The sequence below is a fragment of the Nerophis ophidion genome, linkage group LG09 (genome assembly GCF_033978795.1).
Source record: "Nerophis ophidion isolate RoL-2023_Sa linkage group LG09, RoL_Noph_v1.0, whole genome shotgun sequence".
Taxonomy (NCBI): domain Eukaryota; kingdom Metazoa; phylum Chordata; class Actinopteri; order Syngnathiformes; family Syngnathidae; genus Nerophis; species Nerophis ophidion.
The window spans coordinates 30232624-30254059 of NC_084619.1; the positions used below are offsets into that span (position 1 = coordinate 30232624).

The window sequence follows — 21436 nt, forward strand, 5'->3', positions numbered from 1 at the left end:
TTTGTTTCCAGAAAAAAAAATTAACATTTCTGTATTGGTTTTCAGAAAGATGGCTGAAAATATTGAGTTTTGTTGCCGCATTTAGATTTAAAAATTTTTTATTTCCATGTCTGTCCTGAGTACTCCTCCAACTTGTTAGTCGGTTTGCCTTTTGTTAAAATACTCACTAATAGTCACAAGAAAAATGGCTAAAAATATCTGGTTTTGTTGCCACAATTAGAATTTTTTTTTTCATGCACACATCTGACTGCGACTCACTGAAAATGACACACAATCCACTTTTATGTCACGACCTACCAGTTGGGAACCACTGGTCAACTGTATAACAGTTACTGTAATATTTCCATGTCTGTCCAGAGTGATTGACCACTTTGCAAAAATGAAAACGAGACGTTACAGTTTACTTCTCAGAAAATGATTCCCTGAACAGACACACAACAGTTGTTCATTTATTCTACTACTGGGGCTTTATTGTTTTGTGTATGTTTTATAGTTTTCTGTATCTGAAATAGGATTAGCCACATTGCCATCAATGGAAATTAAATAATATAATAGAACCCAGAGAGGTAGGGGTGCTTTAATTTTTGTTTTACTTTTGTAGATGTTAAATTAGCAGATGATTACTGCAATAAATATTTCAAAAAGATTCATTGCTCTTCCTTTTTGCTTTTACCAGTAGCAGTTTAGAAGTCTGGAGTAAAAAAGTGCACAAGTAGGTCAAATGCATTAGTTAATTTCAGGTGGTTAATCAAATATCCATACAACATTATCTGATATGATTTCATAGTTTAAAGCACTATTTATGTATTTTTTATGATAAATAAGTGCTAAAATTTTTTTTGCTTGCGCGCTTTGCACGCTCACATGAATTATTTGTGCCCCAGGTGTGCCCCAGTACAGTATTAGGTCTAGTGACGCTCCTGACAGGAACACGGCTGCCGGCGGCTAATAGCCGGCAAAATACCGGGATAGCGAGTGCAAAAAAGTGGTAGCTCCCGGAGTGTTATCCGGTGTCATATAGAAATATATGTAGTGTTCATCGTGTGAGGCAATGCAAATTAAACAAATAACGGTTTGAATTGGTCTAGGTTATTGGGGACTGTTATTACTGACGGACAGGTGTCGGGGTGTGACTGCAGCCAGGCACATTAGAAAACCCTCGTCTCCATGGCAATGTCTCTGTCGCTTTCACTCATTTGCCGCTTTTCCACTAACTTAACAGGAGTGGGCAACCCGGAACATTGAAAGAGCGATTTTGGACCCAAATAACACAACACTGTCAAGCGGCACTCATGTAAATCTTGCGGGCCGCACTAACAATAAACTTTCATATTAAGGTGGGGGCCGCAAAATAACGTCTTGCGGGCCGCAAATGGCCCGCGGACCGCATATCTGAGGCCCCTGGTCTAGAGAATCTGGAGAAATCACTGCATGTAAACAGCAAGGCTGAAAAACAACATTAAATGCCCGTTACCTTCGATCCCTAAGGCATCAAGCACTGACATCTGTGTATAACGGATATCACCACATGGGCTCAGGAACACTTCACAAAACCACTGTCAGTAACTACAGTTTGTCGCTACATCTGTAAGTGCAAGGTAAACCTCTGCTCTGTGGTCTGACGAGTCCACATTTCAAATTGTTTTTTGGAAACTGTGGACGTCGTGTTCTCCGGAACAAAGAGAAGAAACATCCCGATTGTTAAAAGGTGCAGAGTTCAAAAGCCAGCATCTGTGATGGTATGGAGGTGTAATAACGTAGTCAAAAATTGGTCTCCTCAGTTCCCAAACATTTACTGAGTGTTGTTAAAAGAAAAGGCCATGTAACACAATGGTAAAAAAAAGCCCCCGTGCCAACTTTTTTGCAATCTGTTGCTGCCATTAAATTCTAAGTTAATGATTATTTGCAAAAAAATAAAGTTTCTCAGTTTGAACATTAAATATATTGTCTGTACAGTGTGTTCAATTGAATATAAGTTGAATAGGATTTGCAAATCATTGTATTATTTTTTTATTTACGAATTACAGAATGTGCCAACTGAACTGGTTTTGTATTTAAATTCCATTGTGAATACAAAAAAAAGTTGGCATAAAATATTTTTGATAATTGTCTACCGACATGTATCATAAGGGTCTTCTTTGAGAACATTCTGACACACCGGGTAGTGAAGTGAAGTGAAGTGAATTATATTTATATAGCGCTTTTTCTCAAGTGACTCAAAGCGCTTTACATAGTGACACCCAATATCTAAGTTACATTTAAACCAGTGTGGGTGGCACTGGGAGCAGGTGGGTAAAGTGTCTTGCCCAAGGACACAACGGCAGTAACTAGGATGGCACAAGCGGGAATCGAACCTGCAACCCTCAAGTTGCTGGCACAGCCACTCTACCAACCGAGCTATGCCGCCCCATGGGTAGGTTTTTATTGTATAAAATGCACGTCATTCTATGCATCTTTAATTTGTATTCTTATTGGTGCTCTTTGACCTCCCCAGAAGGGTACTCACTGCTGCAGGCACTGTCTTTTGTTAAATGTGTGAATGAGCACAACTACCTGTGTAAATATTCTGTATTATGTGTACACCTGGGGCTTATAGACTTGTGCGGCCAATACATCTGCTAAAAAAAATATGTCCAAAAATTAGGTGGGTCCGCTTTATAGTTAGAAAATGATGATATTTTGCACTTGTTATACAATTTAATAAATCAAAAACGGATGACATAGTGCTGTATTTTACTTCTTTATCTCTTTTTTTCAACCAAAAATGCTTTGCTCTGATTAGGGGGTACTTGAATAAAAAAAATGTTCACAGGGGTACATCACTGAAAAAAGGTTGAGAACCACTGTTGTAGAGGATGTTAAAGGCAGTGCAGTCACGGCAGCCCTTAATAATGTCGGCCGGGTGAAAATTGGGACACATTCGGGAAAATGGTTGCACCAGTAGATTGTCGGGAGGTGCACTGAAATTAAGGAGTCGCCCGGAAAAATCGTGAGGATTGGCATGTATGTTGCTAGGGCGGGAAAGCCATTCATTGAAGGTGAATTCATTAAAAAGTGCATGTTAGATTTTTTAAGAAATCTTTTCTTGCGGCCCAGCCTCACCCAGTTTCTGCATCCAGTGGCCCCTAGGAAAATTGAGTTTGAGACCCCAGCTCTACATAAAACCAGAATGGGAAAGAATTGCACTTTCAAAGCTTCAACAATTAGTTTCCTCAGTTCCCAAACGTTTGAGTGATGTTAAAAAAAAGGTGATGTAACACAGTTGTGAACATGCCCTTTCCCAACTACTTTGGCATGTGTTGCAGCCATGAACTTCTAAGTTAATTATTATTTGCAAAAAATAAAAAATAAATAAAGTTTGAGTTTGAACATCAAATATCTTGTCTTTGTAGTGCGTTAATTGAAAATGGGTTGAAAAGGATTTGCAAATCATTGTATTCCGTTTATATTTACATCTAACACAATTTCCCAACTCATATGGAAACGGGGTTTGTACATTGAAATGAGCATCAGTTTTGACCATGAACTGACATGATGACTATTCCTCTTCACAGGTAAGAAAAGATAAGGAATAAACTTCTCGAGTTGCATCATTACTGTTTCTAATGAGCTAAACTTTGAGAATTTGAAAGCTCAATCCTGTGCACTAACGCCCCTACCCCCACACCCCACACTCTTGCATGTGGTTAATTAGGTCCTTGAAGAGGAGGAAATGGGAGCTGCCATTTCTGCAAGCCATTGCACCATGTGCACGGGCACATGTGTGGATAATGACAGACCTCAACACCCTCTAAGAAAGGTGACGAAAGCCATTATCAGCATTCACTTTCTCATTTAGGCATCCCTTGAGCTACTACTGTGCTATAAATACCAATTTTTTCTGTTATGGATGACAACATTTTATACAATTCATATAATTAAGTAGAAAGAATATTATAGCATGTGCAAATATTAATATTTTAAAAAATAAACTATTTTTCTATGGATTTTATTAACCAAAACCTCAAAGTACAAAACATAGAAAACTATCAAACCTTACGACAATTTAACACTGCTTCAAATTCAGATCAGACATGATGACCAAAGTGTGCAGCTGCTAATTAGTGTAATAACACATTTGAATTTTTAGGACTAGGCCTCATGGATCATTGTCACCAGCTGCTGCGTCAAATGAGACATGTTCTCAATTACAAAACTTCAGCATTATAGAATGGAAGTCCCTTCTTCCATTTTAATTTGTTACTAGTGACACCATGCAATAATAATAAATAACCGGAGGAATTATGTAGTTAGACATGCCAAGTTCTGCTCCCTGCCTCACATGTTTCATGCCGTCGATGTTGCTGCTCCTTTGGCCTGGGGTTATGACTTCATTTCCAACTGACTTTTTGTCACTGCAAAGTAAACAAACAGAAGGACATATCGATAAGTTATGCATATAACTATCAGGTACATAACAAGCAGGTTTAAATACATGAAAGGAATGGGGCAGATGTGCATGAATATTATACATCAGTTGCGATTATGTTCGAAATGCATGTAATTATGGATATTAAACCACCTCTATGTATCAATGCACCCCATTACAACTGACCAATGAGCTACTGGATAACAAAGGCTGCAGTAAAGATGATGGACTTGTGCCTATAAAGATAAGTGGTTAATTGGGTGGTCTATCACTGCAGAGGATCGCATTATGATTGCTCAGAGGGTTCTGTTATCAAGCTAAAGCTCTCTAAAGAGCCACTAATGACACCTTCTTTTCTGATAAAGCACTATATAACTGCAGCGCTCCACTACTCTTTAAGGAAGGAAAAGACACAACAGGCACAATGAAAACAGCAATAACTGGTAGAATGAAAGATCTATAGGAAATGTATTTCAATATGATCAACAAAATATTAGATGTTGAACTTAAGTATAAAATAACATTTTACATCAGCTGAGCCTACTGTATTTGTTAGAGTTAATTAAAATTTGCTGGTAGCAATGGATGGATGAATGACTTGACGTACCAGTTATAACAGGTGTAATGTACAATTCGTCATACACCTTTAACAATGATGTAAAGGCTGGCTGGTCACCGCGCTCTTGAGGGAGGAATTATGGACAACAATTGTTCCAGTGTATAATATAACTACTCCGACTATGCTGAAACAGGCCATGGAACCGGAATGAATTAAGCATTTAAGGAAATTGACAATTTTACATAAATCATAAGTGGTCTTTTAAACAACTAACAAAACGCGTCATGTACCTTGTTTTGTATGTAGAGCTGAAAGGGTTAGTGTGCACTTGTGAATTGCCACTAAAAGGGTTGGGGTCTCCAGAACTGCCAGAGCGACCCCCATTGCTAGTCTTGCGGCCGTCCTTCTTTCCAGTCATGCGTTCTAGTAGGCTGACCTTCTCCTTTTTCTCTTTCCGCTCAGCCCGGTCCCACAGCTGCCCTTGCTCCCCCTCAAAAGGGTTGCGGTTGCGTGGGAGCGTGGCATACTTCTGTGGCAGGGTGTCACTGATATCAGTAAAAGGGTCACCGTGTGCCTCGTTGTCTTCGAGGCCTGGTACCTCGCTCTGGGAACGCCTGTGAGGGCCAGCTGTATGTTGAACCAAAAGGCAATGGCATTACATCACTCATTAATGTTTGAATTCCTAGAGTTGATTATCATGTCATCTGTATTGTTACAACTTTTTAAATGGTCAATAAAAACATGAATATATAATATTTTTTCATTCTCATATTGGTCAAACTTAGTGCTGTCCTACGATTTTTTAAATTTTTGCAACATAACATTCCGTCGCATTTTTTATGTGTGACCTTTGTAAATCCCAAACCATCGCTGGTGATGAATGTGGTTTCTAAATGGAAATACAACAATTTTATAAACACAAGCGAAGTAAGGACAAGGTTTGATGCTGCTGGCCTTGATCACATTACAACTGATTTATTGGCCTTAGTATACCTGTACATTGATAGTGCTGCCAATAACAACTATCTTTCAAACAGCTAATCTTTTCTAATAGTCAACTGATCTAAACAACCCGGGAAAAAAAAAAAATCAATCAATTTGTCCACTCTGCTTAATAATGAATTGCAGCCTCTTGCGCACGATATATACCAAAATTATTATTTTGGTATATATGCTGGCCTGGTCACCGTGCTCTTGAAGGATTAATTGTATTACCATTAATTAATTGTAATGCAAGCATTTTTATAACAGCTTAAAAGCTCTTCCTTTGCCTGCTGACATATATGATAACTTATTGTAGTGTTTATGTAGTTGTTGTATTATTAAGTTAAAAAGTTAAAGTACCATTGATTGTCACACACACACTAGGTGTGGCAAAATTATTCTCTGCTTTTGACCCATCACCCTTAATCACCCCCTGGGAGGTGGGGGGAGCAGTGGGTGGCAGCGATGGCCGCGCCTGGGAAGGTTAGAGTGTTAGAAAATCAACACATTCAAATGAAATAATTGCCGTGGACTGATTTTCATGGTTGATTATATCACCTAATCTCAGCATCACTATGCAGTGCTGCATTTTATTTGAAATATGTGAGTTTGGACATTTTTAGGGGCTTTTGAGATAAATGGGAGTGGCAATTTTAGAGATGTCTCTAATGTATTAATGACCACATTACTTACTGCCAAGTTAAAACTACCATGCTCAACAGGTAGTCTTTGAGAGCTTTGAACAACGGTAATACAAATGACATGCTATAACATTTTTTTATTAATATATATTTACTCACCCCTTTCCTCTATGGAGTTCATGGAGTCCAGTTTGGGGCGAAAGGGGGTACCAATGAGATCTGACATGGAATGGGCAGCAGAGAGTTTATGGGCCCCAGAGAGCAGCGATTTCTTAGGCTTGGTATCAGTTTTGGCTTTTGGTATAGAGGCAGTGGGCTGATGATTGAGTTCGGAGTTGTAAGCAGCAGAGTGAGGCAGGATGGCTGACGAAGTGTCACCTAAACCACTGTCATGTTTCCGACCCTTCATTTTCCCCTTAAGTTTAGAGAAAGGTGAGCGGGGCTTTTCCTTCATGGATAAGTCAAACATACTGGCTGTCATGTTGTTCCGCATAAACTTGATGTTGACTTGGATACGTCCTCGCTCTTTTTTTTTCTTTGATGGCTTGGAGTTCAGGATATACCAGCTGAAATGAAAACGGGAAAAGCTTAGCATTACTCCGTATTAAATGAGGCCATTTATACAAAAAGGAACAGGATTCATCCATGTTGAATATCCATTAAAGCAGAATTTATGGAAACGATACAAGATTAATTTGAGGAGACTAATCCAAAAGCGACACACCAACGGAGCAGCTCAAATTATTTCATTTATAGAGGATACATTTTGGACAAACATAATTCTTTGCAAATCATAATATAAAAAAATAGCCTTCTCCTGAATAAAAGTATTTCAGGCTTCCTTTTGGGCACTTACTCGTTTAACTTCCCCGCATTTTCAACTGGAAGTAATAGGATTTATGCATTCACTCGGAGGAAAAATAAAATGGCATTTGCACAAATCTGCCCTTTGTTGAGAAATGCAAAGACAAGCAATTGGGACACTGAACCACAGGGTGACCAGCCAGTTCATGCATGCTAACCAGCCATATCCTCTGTGTTATCAGAAATTTACAAAACACAGTTCATGACACCAAAATACTATAAAAAAATAAATGCATAAACTAAAATAAACAATATTTTAAGAGGATGGGACAATCTATTTAATCATTTAAACTCCAAAATGATGCTACCTTAGGATAGAGCTTGACTTCCCAAAGATGACATTATTTTTCTTGTTCTTTGTTGAAACAACATCCGCAGGAGCTATGCGAGTTGTAGCCGAGGACTACACTTCATTTTGCCTTACTCACTCAAAGACACAATCCATAATACATTTCACACAATTGACATACTTTTTAAAAATCATTTATGCCACACTAGAAAAAACACACCTGTTTTACCAATTAAAGAGCAATTTTTTTTTTTGGTATTAGGTAATTGTCATTACAAAAGGCTCATCACAAATATGCACGTCTTCAATGACATTGCTGCGTGATGAATGCTTTTGTCGTTTTGATGTCCCACTAACTTTCAATGAATCTTCATGACTGGTATTATCTATCCATCCATCCATCCATCCATCTTCTTCCGCTTATCCGAGGTCGGGACGCAGGGGCAGCAGCCTAAGCAGGGAAGCCCATACTTTCCTCTACCCAGCCACTTTGTCCAGCTCTTCCCAGAGGATCCCGAGGCGTTCCCAGGCCAGCCGGGAGACAAAGTCTTCCCAACGTGTCCTGGGTCTTCCCCGTGATTTCCTACCGGTTAGACGTGCCCTTAACCCCTCCCTAAGGAGGCGTTTGGGTGGCATTATATATTGGTATTGGTACTATTTCCTATGAATTCCACTATGCATAGTTATCAGTTCAATTCCAAAATATGTTGCAATTGGCTTGACGCAACTGCAGCTAATCTAAACCATCAAGCTCCCAGTAGCCCATCATGAAGGGCCTTACTGGATCCTTTTCTCAGGCTGCACAGCATGTTCGGTCAGATCAGCAGCAGGCCTACGCTTTGGGGCCGGCCGAGGCTGCAGCTTAAGTGCGTCTCAAGGCCAAGATAAACCTTGCATTTGCAATGACAATCCTCCTATTTGGCCCCCAGACTGCTGAGAAACTCGTCACAATCAACAAACACAGGTGCACGATAATTATGTGCTGCCCACTCACATACAGAGACAGTATTTTCTCCCCAAAATATCAGTTCAAAACATCACAAATGAGCCGCAGCATATAAGACAGTGGAGTGCGGATATAGTTTCTACGGTCCAGGTGTCATTGTAAAACTTGCCTGCAGTGTGGGAATGGGCCGACGAGAAGCGTGGGCAACACTACACTTACCAACACTATGATGACAAAAGCCCACCACCTTGGAGGGGAAAAAGTACCGGCAGAAAAATTAAATCCGTCCCACATCCACACTGATTATAACATATTACATTGTCTAAACTGCTGGGCGGTGAGGAAGTACTAATGTGTTTCTTTATTGCTGAGCTAATTAACACCAGATCCATTTTGGTTAATATGTTCCTGTTTCCTTAATGTAGAGTTAAGCAAGAGCATGTGGGTCTTTAAAGGTCGAAAATCAACCTAATTTGTTAGTTTACACTACAATTATTACGTCAGGCTTTTGGTAAATCACAGTGATGTTTTATACAGTCTACACCTCACCATAAATTAGCTAGTCTTTTATCAGTCAGTGACTATCAAACATGAGGTAAAGCAAAATCAACCAGAACAGGTATAAAATGAATTACTTCCAAAAAAAAAAAAGATTAAATGAATCGAATGGTCCATCATAACATGTTCATTTATCAGCAAGCGCCATTTGTTTAATAAATAGGTCAATCCGTGCTACCCATTTAAGTGATCAGGCAAAAAATACTCTTTCTACAGAAAGAAGCCTAAGCCATTGCTAAGCCTCAAAAAAAGGGTCACAAAAAGGTAATATCAGGTCAGTAAATGTCCACAAGCCAGCAACAATGTTTAACTTCATCCTTTTCGTAAAAGACAAATAAGTAAATAAATAAAATCACATTTATGCTCGGAATTGTCTCAAATCTATACCGCGAAATACATTGCATCCTCAACAATATATAATATTTTTTGGCATATAAATGACAAACGAACCATTTCAAACCGGTGAAAAAGGCTCCTAATTTGGCTGCTCGGGTATGCGGTAACAAATTGCGTCATTCACAGTTGTATTATTTTCAAAAACATTTCATTACCTTATTGTTACTAGCTGGTTACTTTCTCTTGTAACATGGTTGTATCAACACAAACCAGTTATTTTTTTGTTGTTTGGATACTTGCAGTTAGAGGCAAAACTGGCCATACTAATATGATTCTCAAAATTTACAAGATCATTGACAATTACATTTTTGATCACAAATATAAACAGATTTATAAACAGTATGGTGGTTGAACATTATCAATTTATTACTTACTTAGTGCCTTTTACTACACACTCGCTAAACACAAACAAAAACTATTATTGCTTTTGATTTGAATCCTTGTTTTTGCGCCATAGTCCTCTTGTGTCTAGGAACATACTTTGAGTTTGTAAAAATTAATAAAAATAACAAACACCAATTTAGCAATGATAAAAAAAAATCATCAATCAAATTACTGTAGTATCGACCATAAACTGACACTGTACCTGGTATTGTCAGTGCCGATATATCGTAGTGTATGTAGATGGTAGGGGTGTAACGGTACGTGTATTTGTATTGAACCGTTTCGGTACGGGGGTTTCGGTTCGGCTCGGAGGTGTACCGAACGAGTACACATGCTAACAGCGACCGGGCTAGGACAACAAGTAAAAGCCAGAGCTGGAAGACCCTCCTGCCTCGTTAAGATCTCCCGTGTGGGAACACTTTGGCTGCGCGATACAACAATGTAGGACAGAGGTTTGCCGACATTGTTCAGCAGCTGCTTCTGACAACACGTCAAACATGTGTTGCACCTTTCCTGCTTCCAGCTCCCAGACCGTAGTCGAGGAGCGCAGGGGAGACATTCCTCCAGGGCTGATGTATTCTCGGGGGTAACAACCGTCATTCTACCCGGCAGAGGGTCTCCACAGCGCCGGACTCCAGGGTAAATGAAGAGTCTGCCGATTTGTTGCAAATTGTGGCTTTATTGAGGTCTTGCACACAGCAAATCCAACAAAACAGTAGCCACTCCCCGCACTCACGCTACCGCTCCCTCACCTCGCTCGCCCACACACTCACCTCACATGCTTTCACATATTAAAAGGGCCACACACAAACACACATACGCTACTCTAATAACACATGCTAACCCATTTGAAGCTTTACCACCACATTCAAGCAGCCTCTCCTCTGCGAGTCAGGCAGGGTTAAAGCAATAACATGTTTTTATAGCAGCAGATTTAAGTCCATATTGCATTAAAAACTAGATTTTGACCCACTTCTATGGTGGAAGAAAAATGAGCCCATATATCCTCTTACTGCCAAGTTAGCCAGGCTAGGGGGGAAAAGAAAAGTTGATCAGAGGCCGAGTTGACTTGAAACTAATTAAGGTTGCCCTTTTTATATGTAGAAGAAAAGTTTTGTCATTTTAATTAATCTGAGCAACAACTTGAGAGAGTTTAATGTTAATTAACGTCGACCCCGACTTAAACAAGTTGAAAAAGTTATTGGGGTGTTAGCAGACAGTGGCCAATTGTATGGAATATGTACTGTACTGTGCAATCTACTAATAAAAGTCTCAATCAATCAACAAATCGAAAAAAGCACTTTATTTGTAGAAAGGTTTTGTTAAGAAACCATTCTGAGCCTTATCTTATTTAGTTTTTATTTTATATATGTCGACCACATTAACCCTGGCAATGGACCCTGTGTGTATATGTATGTTATGCCATTGTTTACAAATTTGGTAAATAAATAACCAACAAATTTATATTTTGTTGTTTTCTGACTGTACCGAAAATGAACCGAACAGTGACCTATAAACCGAGGTACGTACCGAACCGAAATTTTTGTGTACCTTTACACCCCTAGAAGATGGACATTATCCATGTTCACTAGAGAAGACAGAACATTGTGTTGAGAATGCTTGGTGCTGTTAAACTTCCAGGAAGCAGCTAGAATATGTCAACAAGCATAATCCCAATATATCGATAGAATAAAAATTCTTTTTGTCAGGGATATTTGTGAGTATTGAGAATGCTTGGCGCTGTTAAACTTCCAGGAAGCAGCTAGAATATGTCAACAAGCATAATCCCAATATATCGATAGACCAAAAATTCGTTTTGTCAGGCATATTTGTGAGTATTGCGCAACCTTAACTTATGTTGTGGCAAATATAGCACAGTAACATTACTACTAACAGCAAGAACAGTCCAGAATATCCACTAATATTAACTCCCATACATCCACTTATTCATAGATGACTGCCACATTGATTTGGTGCAACCTGCTACCATCATGCAAGATAATGTGTTGCGATTGTGTAGCTTTATTTAGCAAGTATTTAAACTTGGGATGTTCTGGTTGGGGATTTATGCTGAGGATTCCGATACTGATAATCCTTGAGTAAAATCGGCCAATACCAAAAACTGGTATAGGTCACATTAACTGTAATTGTTTAATCTTATGTATGAGTGCTACTGACAGTTTAAAGAGGAACTGGACTTTTTGGGGAATTCGGAAAATCATCCACAATCATTATGGGATACATGACGATGGATCTTTTTTTTTTTTTGCATTTAAAATATTAAATAAATGCGATCAAAAGTTTGCTTACAATGGAACCTATGGGAGGCGCGCAATCCCACTTTTAAAGCCAGGGGTGTCCAAACTTTTTCCACTGAGGGCCGTACACTGGAAAATCAAAACAAGCAGGGGGCCATTTATTTAAAAAACCAATACATCCATCCATCCATTTTCTACCGCGTATTCACTTTTTGGGGTCGCGGGGGGCGCTGGCGCCTATCTCAGCTACAATCGGGCGGAAGGCGGGGTACACCCTGGACAAGTCGCCACCTCATCAATATATGAATAAAAAATATACATTTAGGCCTCCACTCAATCTTGATCCCAATGACCCCAAAGGGTTTTGGTAAAAATAAAATGTTGAAAATGTGTCATTATACAGTATTATTATTTTTATTATTATTTAAATTTTGAATCTCTAGATCAACATTAAGTCTATCTGTCAATATGACGTTTTTAAAGATTTAAGTTGCATGCTCTTTTTGTCAAAGAAAACCATGTTTTTTATGGGAAAAAAAATGCAATATTTTTACCCAAGAAATTTTTTTTAAGTAGAATGTTTGAGATTATATCATAATTGGAGCCGTAAAAAGGTCAACAACTCATAACACCATTGATTTTAATTCACTGTTTTTTTTTGTGCAATGACACATAAAAACAAAACACGCTGATCCAAAAGGGTCCTACTCATTAAAGTGTTAAAAAATAAATAATATCTTTTTTACTGTTTACTTTTAACACAATGGTCTCGAGAGATCGACTTCAGATCTATTCGTCAATTATAATTTTTTTTGTAGTTTATGTTTTTTGTTTGTTCGTTTTAGGCCTTTCTTTGAAAAAAAAACAAAACAGCTCAGTTTTTTATATAGCAAACACAAAATATGCAACATTTGCCCCCAAAAATATTTAATGTGACAAAATTGGAGCCTTAAATTGGTCAATAATTCATAATTGATTTTGATTCACTATTTTTTTTTAAAGGAAGAAACAGCCTGCATGACAGCTTTGTGTTATTAGAGTAAACGTTTCAACATGTTCTTGTCACACTTCACCTGTTTACTCTTTTATACCACTTTTTATGTTCTTAATTTTTTGCCATAGTATTTTTAAAATGTGCCGTGGGGCCGTTAAAAAAATGACATGCGGGCCGCAAATGGACACCACTGTTTAAAGCCCTCAAAAAAACATTCAAACACCTCCATTGAGGTTTTATATACATGATGTAAGTATACATGTGATTTAGTAATGGGTAATTTATAATATTTATATATTTTGATCATTTTAAGCATACGCCGCACATCAATTTAAAACATGCGTCACGTTTTCTTTTTTTTTGCTCTTGATCACTGTTCATTACTCACGGCAGACTTTGAGAGCCAACGTAATAAAAAATATCTTACTGTGCAATGTCTGTTGTCAATAGGATACCAACTGCTACAGTCGAATGTTCATATATTCCCACTTAAATGAAAGAAACCAAGCATCTTTGTTTCTTTGTCGACATTTCCTGGCCCTAAATGGCTGTCGAAGTGTACCAACTCGTCGGATTACTTCCTCAAGACTTTTTCTGTCCAGGTGAGATGTATGATTTATGATCTACAATAAACTTGCAGGGAGCAACGAAGCGAGAAAGCAGCAGATCACTTGATGATGTTAACTTAGGGACACACGGAACTGATCACGGCGCCGTTAAAATAGTTTGTCTGCGTTATCGCTTATAATAACAATATTATATCACTAATACATTTACGTAATGTAAATGAATTACCGTTGGCGGTTTTTGATTGGTTATTTATTGGATTTAATGGGCGAAATATTGGACATCCTGTTAGCTCTGCTGTATGCAGACTGTTATTTACGTTTATTGAATATTTCGAATGCATTAAAAAAATCTGTCGTCATGGCTTCGATAATAATTGTCAACGATGGGCAACATTTAAAAAACAAATTGCAGTTCCCCTTTAACAATATCAGTTAAATATTAAAAAAAGTTATTTGTTATTTTTTATGACATACAATTGTTTGGGCAAAACAAAGTCCTTAGGACACAACGACAAAATAAAAAAATACTGTCTAATACTATTTTAAATCCTTTTTGCACTTAAAGACCGATGCTCTATTCTCTGAATCTGTACACATTAACAAAAACAACATAAAAAAATTAAAATATCCATCTAATTACTCTAGTATTGATCAATTCATGATACCATATTACCTTTGTCGACACCACTAATTTATGGATCAATCCACCCACTTCCCTTACATGTTGTGTACTGACTGCAACAACGGTTGTTGTATTTTTTTCTCTTTAGACTCTTAATCTACTTGTTAAATTTCCTGTTAATAACAGATGACTTTCTGCTGTAACGCAGTTCCATCTACACTTTTTAAACATTATTAAGAACGTATTTTGCCTCTTATTTCAAGCCAGCTGAGAGCACCTATGTTAGCTTTTAGCATGCCTGGTCCTGTGCTAATGTCATGTCTGTGTGATCATGTTTTGTTTAAGTCATGTTCGGTTTAGTTTTTGGACACTTTGTGCATTTTTGTTTGTTTTGTCACCATAGCAACCCATTAGTTTTCACTTGTCCTTATGTCCCGCACCTGTCTCACGTTTTGCACTTGCTCACCTGTCACAAATCTCCAAAGCATTATTTAAACCTGTAGTTGCCAGGTAGTCAGCCTGGCGACTTTACCTATACTTCCTTTATGCCATGCCATGCCTGTTTAATCATTCTGTCCATAGTTTCCCTCCTGCCCATGCCACGTAAGTTTTTGTTTTTATGTCACAGTTATCGAATTTTGCCTTTTGTCTATAGTTTTGCCTTTGTGCTAGTTTTTTGATTTTATAGTCAAGTTGGTTCTCCGCCATTGTGCGCGCCTTTTGTATGCTTTTTTTTTTGTAGTTTGTTAGTGTAATAAATAAATATGTACTTACAATCACGTCTTGACCGTGCCAACTTTCCTTTGCCTTCTGGAAAAACAAACCCTATAGTCCACAGTTTGACAGCTAATAATCGTTAATGGGGCTTACATAATTTTTCGGGAAAATCTGCGATAATGACCGGTGGCCAATCGATGGGCACATCCCTCATTTAAAACCATCTAGATCGTTTAATGAAACTATATTGATCAAACTATTCTGGTGTTTTGGTATATTTTTTATGAAAGCATGTAGTGTTCTTCTCAACAAGCAGAAGGTGCTGCAGTGGACCGCCCCAGAAAAACAAGCAATAGAAAAAAATTAAATTCAATTTCTAAAAATATTTGTTTTTGAGTTTCATGTTTACTGCTCACATTTTGTCTCCCATAGCATCACTCAAAATTGCATGCACATGCGTCCAAGGCCATTTGTGCAAATTAGACAATGTCCCTCCCACGGCCACTCACAACTCAATGCCAAAATAGATTGCAGTCCTGTGGGAAAACCTGTTTAGGCTACCACTAAAATAGATAATCCGAGGGTTAACAGGTCAGTAACAGAGATGCTAGTCTTTGTATTTTAAGTGCTTCACATGATCATTTAATTCAAATGGGACCTATTATCAGGTATGTGAGCACTCTTAGGAAAAAAAGAAAAGAAAGAGAACAAATGACAGAAAAAAAAAAATTCTATCTGCATGATGTGCTGCCACATAGTGGGTAATAATTCAACCACGGAACTGTGGTTATTGTTAGGAAGTCCGGTCGGACGGGTTTTCACGGGACACATTTCCAGTGTTGTGTGTTGTTTTGATTGATTGATTGGAACTTTTATTACAAACCCTGTTTCCATATTATGAGTTGGGAAATTGTGTTAGACGTAAATATAAACGGAATACAATGATTTACAAATCATTTTCAACCCATATTCAGTTGAATATGCTACAAAGACAACATATTTGATGTTCAAACTGATAAACTTTTTTTTTTGCAAATAATCATTAACTTTAGAATTTGATGCCAGCAACACATGACAATGAAGTTGGGAAAGGTGGCAATAAATACTGATAAAGTTGAGGAAAGCTCATCAAACACTTATTTGGAACATCCCACAGGTGTGTAAGCTAATTGGGAACAGGTGGGTGCCATTATTTGGTATAAAAGCAGCTTCCATGAAATGCTAAGTAATTCACAAACAAGGATGGGGCGAGGGTCACCAATTCGTAAGCAAATGGTCGAACAGTTTTAGAACAACATTTCTCAACGAGCTATTGCAACGAATTTAGAGATTGTATCTTCTGCGGGCCGTAAAGACATCAAAAGGTTCAGAGAATTCGGAGAAATCACTGCAAGTAAGCGAAGATATTACAGACCTTTGATCCCTCAGGAGGTACTGCGTCAAAAACCGACATCAATGTGTAAAGTATATCACTACATGGGCTCAGGAACACTTGATAAAACCACTGTCAGTAACTACAGTTGGTTGCTACATGTAAGTGCAAGTTAAAACTCTACTATGCAAAGCAAAACCCATTCATCAACAACACCAAGGAACGCCGCTGGTTTCGCTGGGCCCAAGCTCACCTAATATGGACTGATGCAAAGTGGAAAATGGTTCTGTAGTCTGACGAGTCCACATTTAAAATAATATTTGGAAACTGTGGACGTGGTGTCCTCCGGAAAAAAGAGGAAAATAACCATCCGGATTGTTATAGGCGCTAAGTTGAAAAGCCAGCATCTGTGATGGAACGGGAGTGTATTAGTGCCCAAGGCATGGGTAACTTACACATCTGTGTAGGTACCATTAATGCTGAATGGTCCATACAGGTTTTGCAGCAACATATGTTGTCATCCAAGCAAGGTTATCATGGACGCCCCTGCTTATTTCAGCAAGACAATGCCAAGCCACGTGTTACAACTGCGTGGTTTCGTAGTAAAAGAGTGCGGGTACTTTCCTGGCCCGCCTGCAGTCCAGACTTGTCGCCCATCGAAAATGCGTGGCACATTATAAGGCGTAAAATACGACAGCGGAGACCCCGGACCGTTGAACGACTAAAGCCCTACATAAAACAAGATTGAGAAAGAATTCCACTTTCAAAGCTACAACAATTAGTTTCCTCAGTTCCCAAACGTTTATTGAGTGTTGTTAAATGAAAAGGTGATGTAACACAGTGGTGAACATGCCCTTTCCCAACTACTTTGGAACCTGTTGCAGCCATGAAATTGTAAGGTAATTATTGTTTGCAAAAAAAAATAAAGTTTATGAGTTTGAACATCAAATATCTTGTCTTGGTTGTGCATTAAATTGAATATGGGTTGAAAAGGATTTGCAAATCATTGTATTCTGTTTGTATTTACATCTAACACAATTTCCCAACTCATACGGAAACGGGGTTTGTAGTAGATTGCACAGTACAGTACATATTCCGTACAATTCACCACTAAATGGTAACACCCGAACAAGTTTTTCAACTTGTTTAAGTCGGGGTCCATGTAAATCAATTCATGGTATGTTGCACTGAGAAGCCACGGAAGTCGGAAAGTCATTAAAACATTTAACTTAATCTTTTGACGCTTTTTTTTGACTGCCATCCTAGCACAATATTTCAATAAAACCCAATAATGATATGTTGACGCAACATTTGACATTCCTGTATTATGAATAAAAATAAAATTTCTTACTTACTGGTACCTGTTTTTGAGTAGTTGGGATCAATGAAGACATTGCGCAGATATTTATAAAATAATCTTTCCTTCTTTCAAACAGTACTACCTCCAAACGAGCCGTTTGGAATTTGCACAACTTGTGACGTTTTTACAACATGTGACCTCAACGAAGAGCTCCATAAATGGTAAAGGTTTATCCGAAGAGCTTTGCGCAATATCCACCACTGTAGTCCGACATTGTAGTCAACAAGTTCTTTATTTTTCTCTATCATCTTGTTGTGGGGCGGACTGGCTCCCATGGACCTGCCTGGTATTAGTTTTTTTTTTGATAAATTCAAGTTTTTTGTCGCAAGCAATTAAAAAAAATCCCAATATCTTAATGTGCCCCTTCTTGCTACGGCATTTTTTTCCCCCCAGGAGCTTCCGTAGCTTCTACCCTCCCTCTTAATTAAACCTAGCAAAATATGGCTAATGCTAACGCTAATGAAAGCGAGACGTTTATTCCAAAGTAAATAAAAGTGTTCTACAGTTGGGGGCAGGAAATGTAACTGTTTACAAGGCGAAAAGACCACAACAGCAAACAAACTCTGGCTATAAAGCAGCTTATTATGGAGGAATCATTTACACCAGATATGTATGACTATACCATGCATGATGAGAAAGAAGCACAGTGAAGAACGATCACTACAGCAGTCGCTTTGCACATGGCCAAAGTGTGTGAAAAAAAAAGCTAGTGTTTATCCACTTACTAAAACTATAGTCCTCCATGAACGCCACTCTGGGGCGGTGTCTAGGGCGCGTCTGACCGGTAGGAGACCACCCAGGACACGGTGGAGAGGTTATGTCTCCCAGCTGGCCTGGGAACGCCTCGGTATCCCCAGGGAGAGCTGGACAAAGTTGCTGGGGAGAGGGAAGTCTGGGCTTCTCTGCTTAGGACGCTATCGTTTTTTGTAGAGACATTGTTGATTGTCATTTTCATTTTGGATGTACTTTGTGAATGCCGTCTCTGTTCCACACTCTGTAAGTCTTTGCTGTCGTCCAGCATTCTGTTTTTGTTTACTTTGTAGCCAGTTCAGTTTTAGTTTTGTTTTGCATAGCCTTTCCTAAGCTTCAATGCCTTTTCTTAGCGGCATTCGCCTTTTGTTCATGTTTGGTTTCGGCATTACATAGCTTTTGACCGCTGTCGTCTGTACATTGTGATCACTACAAACCAGTGTCGTTGTTCCCGACATCTACAAAGCAAAAAGCTACCTACTGATATGAAAGAGTATAATATGGTTACTCTGCTAAGCTCTAGTCAGCACAGACACTCAACAATGGAACATTATTTGTGGATTATGATTACTGGTTTGCAAAAAAATGCTTTTAACCCAATTAGTTGAAATTACATAATCTCCCCCAGCACACCAGACTGTATCTCACGGCACACTAGTGTGCCGCAACACAGTGGCTGAAAAACACTGCTGTAGTCTGTAGACCACAAATGTTTTGAATGTAGAAACAAAATCATAATATGACCCCTTTAAGAGATGATACACTACTTCCTATTAAGGAAACTGATTTAGTAGATGCAACTTCTGTAAATATTTTCCACTTCCTATATTTTCAGGTCTAAAATGAACCACTATATGATAGAAACCAGGCAGACCATCTAAGGAGAATGGTGGGCAAACTTTACCAAATTCTAAATGACTTATTATTTATGTATCTGTTATTCTTAATCAATTGATTATTAAGGCTGGAACTCAGGAATACTCACTCAGTTTTCTGTTTTTCCTTGTCGTCAAATGCTTCATTGAGATTGATGGTCCTCTGCCCGAGGAACTTGTCCAGCCCGACCAATGACCGATGCATAACAATGAAGCACAGTTCATACACTTCCGGGTTGCCCTGCAAAAGTAACCCTGGTAATTCAAACGAAGCTTCTTCTCTCCAGACAGGGTTGAGTGTCTTCTCCGCCACTGATGTAGAGTACTTTTCCTTCCCCAGCTGGATGATAGTGAACGCATCATTGGTGCCATTTTTGCCTTTGGGCTGTAAACCCGCGGCTTGAAGAACAGTGGCTTGGACATGAGTTGGAAACCACTTCTGTGATTGTTCACCCAGTGACATTGTCAATTGTTTATAGTGTTACAGATCTGAACATGTAATGTAAATAATGTGTAGTGTAATGTAAAAAAACATACTTAACAGTAACTTGTTATTCATGTTAATAATGTATACCACCTACAGTAAAAAAAAAAACATACACAGTTCAATTCACAGGTGTCCAAGCCACTAGAAAGTCATCTGGATGGGGGAAAAAATAAACAAGATGAAAACGTGCAACTTGTCCTATGATCGATGGCATTAGTCATGGTGCACAGGGATTACAAAATAATTACTTGTTCTGAGAGATGAATATACATTATTTTCAGAATATAATCATCCTGCTACAATCTTGAGCTGCAATGCATGTGATTATGTTATCACCAAGAAAGACAAACGGTAGAAAATAGATGGATGAAATATGAGTGATGATCACATCATGGTGACAGTAAACTAGTGATGCAGGGGAAACGCCCATGATTACACTATCACTACTAGTGACTGACAATATTTTCATTCATTGTTTTGTATATGGCTCACATTCACACATGCAATGTCATACAATGGAGTTAAGGAGTCTTAATCTAGTATTTCAACTACAGAACGCAGAAAATGCACAATACAATACTGTGACATTTCGCTTGCCATCGTCAACCAATTTGCAGAAGTTTGACACGGTGAATAAAACATTTGCTTCCCGAACAAAAGACTAACAGTAAACAACAACTATTATATTGTTGTGATTGTTTAAAACGAGCAGGCTGCACCACAACATTAGCTTTAAGCGGCTACCTACAGCGCTAGCAGTCGCACACCACTTTATACATAACTCTTACCTGAGAGTCATTTGAGGTGACATTTCAGTCCAACACGGGTCGACTTCATTGGTAAAAAAAAACGCGGTGCTTTTTTTTTCTACACCAGGTACTTGTTAGGATAAGTTGTAGTTCGAGTTCTTTCTCTCCATTGCTAATCACTTGCCGTCGACCGGATACGACAGCTACTTCCTTGTCAAACGTCACTTCCTGTACACGCCAGCAGAAGTTGAGGTAAATAACTCCCCCCTGCTGCTGTAAAACGACACACCCAACAGAAATAATTACGTGGCATGTTTGTTTAATTTATTTTTGTTATTCAACGACAAACATACATTTTTAATGTACACAAATGTCAAGGCACTTTCAACATCAGCGAAACATGTCAAGGAAAGAAAACAAAAGCAAATTCAGCTAGAGTATTAAATAATAATAATTAAAAATAATAACAATAAATATGACAGACAAAAAGGGCTACCTAAATCACATTAAATGTTTTTAACACATACCGTATTTCCTTGAATTGCTGCCAGGGCGCTAATTAATTCAAAACCTCTTTTCACTCCTGCGCTCACCAAAGGCATGCGGTAAAAGTAAGCATGCGCTAATTATTTTAAAACCTCTTCTCACTACGGC

The 21436-nt window shown here is 38.4% G+C and overlaps 1 protein-coding gene across 2 annotated transcripts in view; it reads right to left on the bottom strand.

The window, feature by feature from the left end:
- Positions 1-21010, bottom strand: part of LOC133559229 (rab11 family-interacting protein 2) — a 74596-nt gene extending 53586 nt beyond the window's left edge. For both annotated transcript variants that reach the window (XM_061910785.1, XM_061910786.1), the window contains exons 1-5: positions 20822-21010; positions 19657-20186; positions 6752-7158; positions 5258-5594; positions 4322-4394 (exon numbers count right to left, since the gene is read on the bottom strand). In XM_061910785.1, coding sequence (XP_061766769.1) covers positions 4322-4394; positions 5258-5594; positions 6752-7158; positions 19657-20009 — 1170 coding nt within the window. In that variant the 5' untranslated portion in view covers positions 20010-20186; positions 20822-21010. The remainder of the gene's footprint in view (positions 1-4321; positions 4395-5257; positions 5595-6751; positions 7159-19656; positions 20187-20821) is intronic.
- Positions 21011-21436: the final 426 nt, after the last annotated feature.